Source organism: Antechinus flavipes, unplaced genomic scaffold, assembly GCF_016432865.1.
Source record: "Antechinus flavipes isolate AdamAnt ecotype Samford, QLD, Australia unplaced genomic scaffold, AdamAnt_v2 unplaced_scaffold63, whole genome shotgun sequence".
NCBI classification, from domain to species: Eukaryota; Metazoa; Chordata; class Mammalia; order Dasyuromorphia; family Dasyuridae; genus Antechinus; species Antechinus flavipes.
The window spans coordinates 5,001-14,007 of NW_026262371.1; the positions used below are offsets into that span (position 1 = coordinate 5,001).

The window sequence follows — 9,007 nt, forward strand, 5'->3', positions numbered from 1 at the left end:
AGGACTTTTTTCAGGTGTCCCTGGCTGGGTGGCTTTTTGGGAGTGTTTGCTCCAGGCTCGGGGCTTAGAGGGATCTCCAAATGACTTGCAGAACTCCACCTAAGGGAGACAGAAGGAAATAAAGAGGATCTATAAAGTCCATCCCTCCATGGAAGAGGTGGACAGCCAGGATCCCCCAGGACTGCGGCCCGGGGAGGACAAGAAAACAGAGCAGGGAGAACAACACTGGGGCAGAAGCAAGAGGAAAGGAACAAACAAACCGGAGCCTGGAGACTTTTACTAAGCTCCATGAAGGCAGAGATTTTGCCTTACTCTGTATCTTCTCCAGGAAGTTCTGCAAACAATAGGGGCTAAATAAATGTTTCCCAAAGGAAGGAATTCGTCCAGGACGTAGAAGAGACCCAGGCCCACCTCCCTAGAGCTCAGCGGTGACTGATGGCGGAATGAGGCATCAGCCAATTAAGGGGCAAAAAGGCCAGGGGCCACGTGAGGAGCCAGGTATGCAGCCGGGGCCGACTCACCGTGACCCGAGAAGTGTCAATGAAGCTCCGATGAAAGTGGTCCAGGGCATTCTGCGCCTCCTCTTCACTCTTGAAACCAATGAAGCCGAACTTGCGGAACTTGCCATCCTTGGTGAATTTGAGGCTGCAGTCGGTCAGGGTGCCGAAGGCTGCAAAAAGCTGCCGGAATCGCTCCTCCTTCATCTGAGGGAGAGGAAGAGACACAGGCTGACATGGAGACAGCATTTTACGGCTCATCTGAGACCATCAACTGCCTTGTGAGCAAAAGGATGTGAAATCACCTGCCCATGGTCCCCAGCTAGTAAGCGTCAGGATCAGAACCCAGGGCTGCCTGACTTCAAGTCGGACGCTCTACCTTCATCAGGCCCCATCCCCCCAACGGAGAACACCGGCCACTGCACTGTTCCCTGAGAGGGGAAGGATCTCTGACAATTACAATGGTGGGGGTAGCTAGATTGTCCTGCTCTGTTCCTGTTCCTGACATTCAGCGGAACACAAGGTATGGATCTCATCATCCTCTCTGCTCCTCGAGTCCACAGACATACTCTGTATATTTTGTTTTCATAAACTGTGCACTTGGTACTCTGGCTCTCTACAATATGAGCTCCTTGAAGGCAAGGCCTGCTTCATCTTTGGATCTCCAGCAACTACAGCAGTTCCTGGATAGAAGAGTTGCTTAAACAATACAGTTTGAACCGATTTGATAGGAACTTCCAGTTTCCTCATCTTCCCTATTCCAACCCAGAACAGTCACCAGGCTGTTTTAGATTTTTTCAGGAGAATAACACCATCACTATGTCATAGGGTATGATTTCAATTGAAATAAACACCAAGCCTTGTCTAAGTGGGACGGGAAGAGAACATTTATTAAGCACTTATTATGTACAGGTACCCTGTTAAGCATTTTACAAACATTATCTTGTTGGATGTCCATCGGTTGGAGAATGGCTGAATAAATTGTGGTATACGAATGCTATGGGGTATCATTGTTCTGTAAGAAATGACCAGCAGGATGAATATAGAGAGGACTGGAGAGACTTACATGAACTGATGCTGAGTGAAATGAGCAGAACCAGGAGATCATTATGTACTTCAACAACAGTAGTATGTGATGATCAATTCTGATAGACGTGGCCATCCTCAACAATGAAATGAACCAAATCAGTCCCAATTGTTCAGTGATGAAGAGAACCAGCTACACCCAGTGAAAGAACTCTGGGAAATGAGTGTGGATGAAAACATAGCATTTCCACCCTTCTGTTATTGTCTGTTTGCATTTTTGTTTTCCTTCTCAGGTTATTTTTACCTTATTTCTAAATTTGATTTCTTTTGTGCAGCAAAATAACTGTATAAATATGTATAGATATATTTCAATTAACATGTACTTTAACATATTGAACATGTATTGGTCTACCTGCCATCTACGGGAGGGGAAAAGTTGGAACAGAAGGTTTTGCAAGGGTCAATGCTGAAAAATTACCCATGCATATATCTTGTAAATAAAAAGCTATAATATATATATTATATATGTATATATTATATGTATATATATATTATATATCTTGTTTGATCTTCACAACACTCTGAAAGGCAAGATTATTGAGCCCCACATTAGAATTGAGGGTTCTGAAGAACAAAGGCTATTAAGTTGGGAGGGTCCCAAGAAATTATCCATTTAGATGCTTTCAATTTTTGGAAAAAGAAAGAAACTGGCATAGCTCACATGACTCACTTGGAGCCACACAGGAAAAAGGCAGAGAACTGAGACTGAAGTCCAAAGCATTTGCTTCCCATTTTATTGTTCCCTTCACTGGCTATCAAGATGATGAAAGGCAGTTAAGGCTACTAGGGAAAGCGCTGGGTTTGGATCCACAAGCCAGGGGGTTGATCTCTTCTCTCCTCTGTTCTTTCCTGCTACCTTTGTTCATTTTCGAGGCTGAGATCCTCCTTCTTTCCCAAGCGCGGACACACTGGGGCAGGCCTAAGATGAGGCAGAGGTAGACCCTCGACTCTTCACAGTCACTTCCAACCCTCTCCTTTCTACCAGTTCTCAGATCATGCTCCCTTCTTCTTTTAAGGCTGTTAGCATCTGGCTTACAGTCTTTTCCTTCACCACAACATATTTAGGGATATTGATATATATCAGTGGCCTTGCAAATAGGGTAGCCTACCATTTCATCAACTCCAATGACCTGCACTTTTACCTGTCCTGAGCCATAAATACAGTACTACCCTGGATCCACAGTTCTACCTGCATGATTCAGAAACAGGAACTCCCTGATAGTAAGTTTTTATTCTCATCATGGCCACTGCTTCATTCCTCATAAGCCTTGTCTCATTCCTCCTCTGTCCTCCTTTTTCTTCTTTTCAAACTTGAATTGATGATGAACTAAATCAATCCTAAACAGTCTTCCCTGCCTGGCCCCATGACCACTTGTACCTGGCCAGACCACAAGCCTGGTCACCCCCATCACCTAGATGGTACATGCCTTCTATGCTCCTGTTCCCATGCTGCTGAGCATCAACGGAAGACATCATTTTACTGTCCATGTCAACTGAATCCATTACAAATTTATGCTGTTTATTTTCTACAGGCTTTCACTTCTGCTGGCAAGCCTTTTATTTTTCTTGAATTGACCAGCATTCTCCTCACAATGGCCGTATCAAACCTTTTTTTTTCCCCCTCAACTATTGCTTTCCCATTCCTTCTCTGAGCAGAGGACTTCATCTCCCACTTTAAAGAGAAAATCGAGACGATCAGTGATGAACTTCCCTTCCTCCCATTTTAATAAATCAAAGTCCCTCCATCCCATCCTCCATTATAGCTCCAAGGAGGAGGTGGCCATCTCTCCTTGCTAAGGGCAATTCCCTTACTTATATCTTTGAGAATCCCTTTTCTCTCTCTGAATCTTAGTATCTCCTCTTTATTCACTGGTTTCTTTCCCGCTTCCCATCCCTAGCCTTCCTTAACCTTCACTGGAACCTTGAATGCTCAGAAGCTTTTTTCCCATCTCTCTCCTCCTTTTCATTGATAAATTCCTAACGAAAAACCTTCACTGATTTCTCTTCCTCACTTTACCTTTGTGATCTGGTTTTTGACCTCAGCGTTCAACTGAAAAGACTCTCCCCAGTTAACCAATGAACTCCTAATTGTCCAATCTGATGCTGTTTTCAGTGCTCATCCTTCCTGACCTCTATAGGCCACGATAACACCCCCTCCCCTCCTGGTTCCTTCCCTACCTAGCGTCAATCTCCATGGCCCATAAATCTCCATTATGCCCCCTGTAATGGCTCCCAAGGCTCTCCTCTCCTCTCTTCAAACCCCTCTTTCTGGATGACCTCGTCTGTTCCTATAGGTTTCTAGACAGATGTTTTCCAGATAGGTACACAAACACACAAATGTATGTGTATATATATATATATATATATATATATATATATATATATATGTGTGTGTGTGTGTATGTATGTGTGTGTGTATATATATATTGTGTGTGTGATATATATATATATGTATATGTATGTATATATATACACACATACCCCCAACTTCAGACCACCATGTCCTTTTGGACATTTCCAATTGATGTTCCATCAAACACGCCTCCAAATGTTCCTGTCCCTGGTGGGGGATCCCCTGTACTTCCAATCTCCCGGTTCCCAACTTTCAAGCCTGCCTTGCCATTTGCATCCCTTAGCTCCTGATATCCCATCAGGAGGCAAACCTTGTTCATGCTTACTCTCCAACATAATTCCTACCTGCCCCTTGCTCTCCAGCACACAGTCATTTTTTTTTTTTCCAGCGCTAACTGCTCTTCCTTGAATTATTGTAACAATCTTCTAATTGGAATCTCAGCTTCCAGTGTTTCTCCTTTCTAATCCATCTTCCACACAAAAGACAAAATAATCCTTTGAAAGCACATGTGACCAAATCAGTCCCAAGCTCAAGTTCAGAGTGGCTTTCTCTTTATTTTAGGATACAAAATAAACTCTTGCTACAGGCTTTAAAAACCTCTACCATTTGGCTACAGTCTATCTTTCCAGGTTTACTTCCCATATGAAGCTGGCTATATGGTTATTCAACATTCCATCCTTAGCCTCTGTGTTTTTTTTTCATAGGCTATATATGACCCTGGCAAGTCATTTTAACCTTTTTGCCTCAGTTTCCTTATGTGTAAGTTAGGGGACTAGTATGGATGGATGGCTTTTTAAACCCCTTGTACCCACTCCTGGACTCCTTTGACACTTCAGGAACCAACTCCTGGTCATGTCAGGAGTTTGTGTCCTCCTCAACTCATTATGTATATATTTGTCAATCAGTCAATCAATCAATCAATTAATCAACATTTACTAAGGATTAAGCACTGAGGATAAGAAGAAAGTAAATGACAATCCCTGCTGTCAAAGAGCTCACAGTCTTAGGCGCAGCTAGGTGGCGCAATGAATAGAACACCAGCCCTAGAAGTCAGGAGGACCTGAGTTCAAATTCGGCCTCAGACACTTAACACTTCCTAGCTGTGTGACCCTGGGCAAGTCACTTAACCCCAGTTGCCTCAGTTTAAAAAAAAAAAAAAAAAAGAGCTCACAGTCAAATAATATGGGCAAGTCACTTCATCCTCTTTGCCTCAGTTTTCTCATCTATAAAATGAGCTAGAAATGTCCAGTATCTGCTATGAAAACTCCAAATGAGACTACCAAGAATCCAATATGAGTTAAATGACTGAAAACAACAAATCTAATAATCATTGTCTGTTGGCATGCTCTAATGTTCCAGGGGAATATAATCTCCTTGGAAGAAGGGAATATTTTTCATTTTGCTTTTATAGCCCCAGCCCTGTGCATACAATTGGTGCTTAATAAATGCTTGTTGCACCAGACTGCTTTGAGTAAAGGATCTAACATTTACTTGCTGTAAGATTATGGGCTAGTCATTTTTCTTTTCTCAGACTCAATTTTCTCAATTATGATACTTGCATGCCATATATCCACAGGATTGCTGTGATAAATGATTTTTACTTAAAATATAAGAAATTCATCCTTCATTAAACAATAGTTAACAATTATACAGCCTTGCTATGTGCTATGTTTAGATGCCTCATAATAATGATCTCATTTGATACTCCTAACAACCCTATGATTACTTTTTTATATTTATAAATGAGGGAACTGAGACAAATAAAAGTTAAGCGCCTTGTCCAGAGCCACATTGCTAGTCAGTAACCAAGTCAGATTTGAACATGGGTCGTCCCAATTGCCAACCCAGCATTCTAGCGAATCATTATCTAATCAAAGAGAAGAAATACTAAAATTCCACCTAACAATGTGGAAAGGAGACAAGGCTGTGGCCTGAACTGGGTCAGTTTTCTCATTAGTAAAGTGAGGGACTGGACCAGATGACCTCAAAGGACTTTGCCAGGTCTAGATATAGCAAAGCACAAACCCCCTTCCTCCTCTTAAACATTCAAAAAGCTGAGAGCTCTCCATAGGTTACTGCAGACAGCAGGCAGGTCCTCTATTGTCCTGTAACAACTCTAGAAGTCACAGTAGAGAGAGCAGCAAATCTGAAGATCCAGGGAAGGCCTGATTGATAGATGGAAAGTGCCATACCTTCAAAATGTGCCCCGGGAGCCAACTCTCTGACGCTAAGGGAAAATCCTAACATCTTCAATTTTTTCCACTTGCAACCCCTTTTTGCCCAAGAATTTTTAAGGCAACAGCAAGTACACAAGGTGCTAAGTCAATGGAATTGATAGAGACAATGGTTATTCAGCAAAGTGCTTAACAGTTCTCTAGTTCAGTACATGTACTTAGTACTTATTATAGTTTTACAAGATTCACACCTTTGATAAAAGATCAAATAAGCTCGGACAAACTCAGCTAGAATGAGAATTAGGGAAGACAGAGAAGTGGTGGCAGGTTCTCCTCCTTCGTTTCTCTACTGAAACCAAGATCCGGAAGGCCTCCAGAAAACTAGCCGAGCCCCAAGTGAAGGGCTCGTAACCCCTGGCTGCACTTGTGGTGATTACTGAACTGAACCGAAGGCTGCCTCCAGAGACCCAAGAAAACCTCAACAGACAACATTTAATCAATTAATCAGCAAACATTCATTAAGTGCCTACTCTATACCCAGGTCACCTCCAGGCTAAAAAGCGACCTCACCAGGAAATTGATAATAAATTGCCATCCCCATTTCATGGATGAGGGCTGGGACCCCCCAGTTCAACTCCTTTCTCTCATTTTACACAGAAGGAAACCAAGGCTTCAGGGAGAGAAAAGGGCTTCCCCAGCTCTTAAGCTGCAAAGCCTGAGAAGTCCTGGACAGAGACAGACAGCACTGCCACCACATCAAGACAATATTACATTTTAGAGAGAATATTACATACAGGTATATAAAAAATTATACAAATCAAACATTTACTGATAATAAATCAAAAAGAAATGTGTGCACACGTTTCGTGTTCAGCACTAAGTTTGCGGTGAAGTCCTAAGGCAACATGGGCAAGCGCCGCAAGAAATACTTCATTTTCATTACATGTTTGATTCAGGATTAGGTTTTCATGGTTGCATATTCAGAAACCTTTTACTGTTTGCCAAATTTTTCCTGATCCCCACATTCAATTACATGATCCCATTTGGGATGGAGACCCATAGCTTAAGAAGTTTTGATTAAGATGATAGTGTGCTTTTGTGAAATGCTTAAATCTATCTTATCGTTTTAAACTATCACACAGAAAGTCGTCTGAAATAATCAAGAAGACTAAAACAAGATGTTTTCATCTCCTCAGAAACCAATGAAAATGAGAGATAAAGGAGCCATCATTCTGCCAAAGAAGCCAAACTTCATGACTCCTCAAAGGCATAAAAAGCATTTCTTTCCCCCTGCAATTCATTGAACTTCTCCCAGAGCTTCTTCCCCTCTCTTCTGTACAGAAGGCACTTTTCCATGCCAAATTTGGCACAATAGGTTAGGAGCATTGAGGACCACTGTCTGGTCACTGGGCTAGGATGGAGACTGGGACCAAAGTACTGAAAGTGAAATTCCCAGACAAGACTCCTGACAATCACTGATGTGCCCTACACTGATGGGAGCAAAGGAATCAGCAAGTCAGCCTCCTGATTGTCCTGATTGATACTACTGGATCAAATGATTTCAAGGTTCTCTCCTAGCTCTAGATTCTGCAATCTTGGATACAGTCAAGTCACTGGATTGGAGAGAGTAAGTGATAATAATGTACAATTCTATTATATCCTAATCCTAGTTAATTTCCAAGATGAGTAACTTTGTTTCAATTGGATCAGTGAGCATTTATTAAGCATTTATTTTGTGTTGGGTATTGGAGGACAGAAAGACAAATGTAACAGTTTCTGACCTCAAGAAACTTATATTCTTTAGAACAGACGCACTCCCTCTAGGAAAGATGACCACAACCAAAAAGAAAGATATCCCGTGAGACTTCCCAAATAGATTACAGGCAAAAGGCAGGACGCAGTGGACATCCAGAGCAGACCACCTAGAATGTGCTATTTACTAGCTAGAAGTTGGACACTCAATTAATCAGCAAACATTCATTAAGTGCCTACTCTATACCCAGGTCACCTCCAGGCTAAAAAGTGGCCCCAGGAGGCCAAGAAATTGATAATAAATTGTCATCCCCATTTCATGGATGAGGGCTGGGAGCCCCCGTTCAACTCCCTTCTCTCATTTTACACAGAAGGAAACCAAGACTTGTCCAACTGGTAAACCGCAAAGATGGGGGGCCTGAGAAGTCCCGGACAGAGACAGACAGCGCTGCCACCACGGCAAGAGTGAGCGCCGGGTCTAAGGGGGAACCTCTCCCCGCACCCCAGAACCTCCCACAGTCTCTAAAGGCTTCCCTTAGAGTTGTACTCACCCCGCTCGGCAGATTCTTGACGATAAGTCGCGACATGGCGACAGGCTGCGCGAGGCTAGCAACAGGCTCCATCAAAACGGAGGGGTCTGAAAAACTGGAACCTTTCCCAGTAAGATCTGGAGTGAAGCAAGGTTGCCCACTATCACCATTATTATTTAATATCGTATCAGAAACACTAGCCTCGGCAATAAGAGTCGAGAAAGATATTAAAGGAATTAGAGTAGGCAATGAGGAAACCAAACTATCACTCTTTGCAGATGATATGATGGTATACCTAGACAACCCCAGAGATTCTACCAAAAAGCTATTGGAAATAATTCATAATTTTAGCAAAGTAGCTGGCTACAAAATAAATCCCCATAAATCCTCAGCATTTTTATACATCACCAACAAAACCCAACAGCAAGAGATACAAAGAGAAATTCCATTCAGAATAACTGTTGATACCATAAAATATTTGGGAATCTATCTACCAAAGGAAAGTCAGGAATTATATGAGCAAAATTATAAAAAAGTCTCCACACAAATAAAGTCAGACTTAAATAATTGGAAAAATATTAAGTGCTCTTGGATCGGCCGAGCGAACATAATAAA

At 42.2% G+C, this 9,007-nt stretch overlaps 1 protein-coding gene across 1 annotated transcript in view; it reads right to left on the reverse strand.

Annotated features, from left to right (window-relative positions):
• Positions 1–8,456, reverse strand: part of LOC127543351 (probable RNA-binding protein 19) — a 13,020-nt gene extending 4,564 nt beyond the window's left edge. Inside the window, exons 1-3 of the mRNA XM_051969384.1 lie at positions 8,414–8,456; positions 522–704; positions 1–99 (exon numbers count right to left, since the gene is read on the reverse strand). The exon at positions 1–99 is cut by the window's left edge and continues 21 nt beyond it. Coding sequence (XP_051825344.1) covers positions 1–99; positions 522–704; positions 8,414–8,449 — 318 coding nt within the window. The 5' untranslated portion in view covers positions 8,450–8,456. The remainder of the gene's footprint in view (positions 100–521; positions 705–8,413) is intronic.
• Between the last annotated feature and the right edge of the window lie 551 nt (positions 8,457–9,007).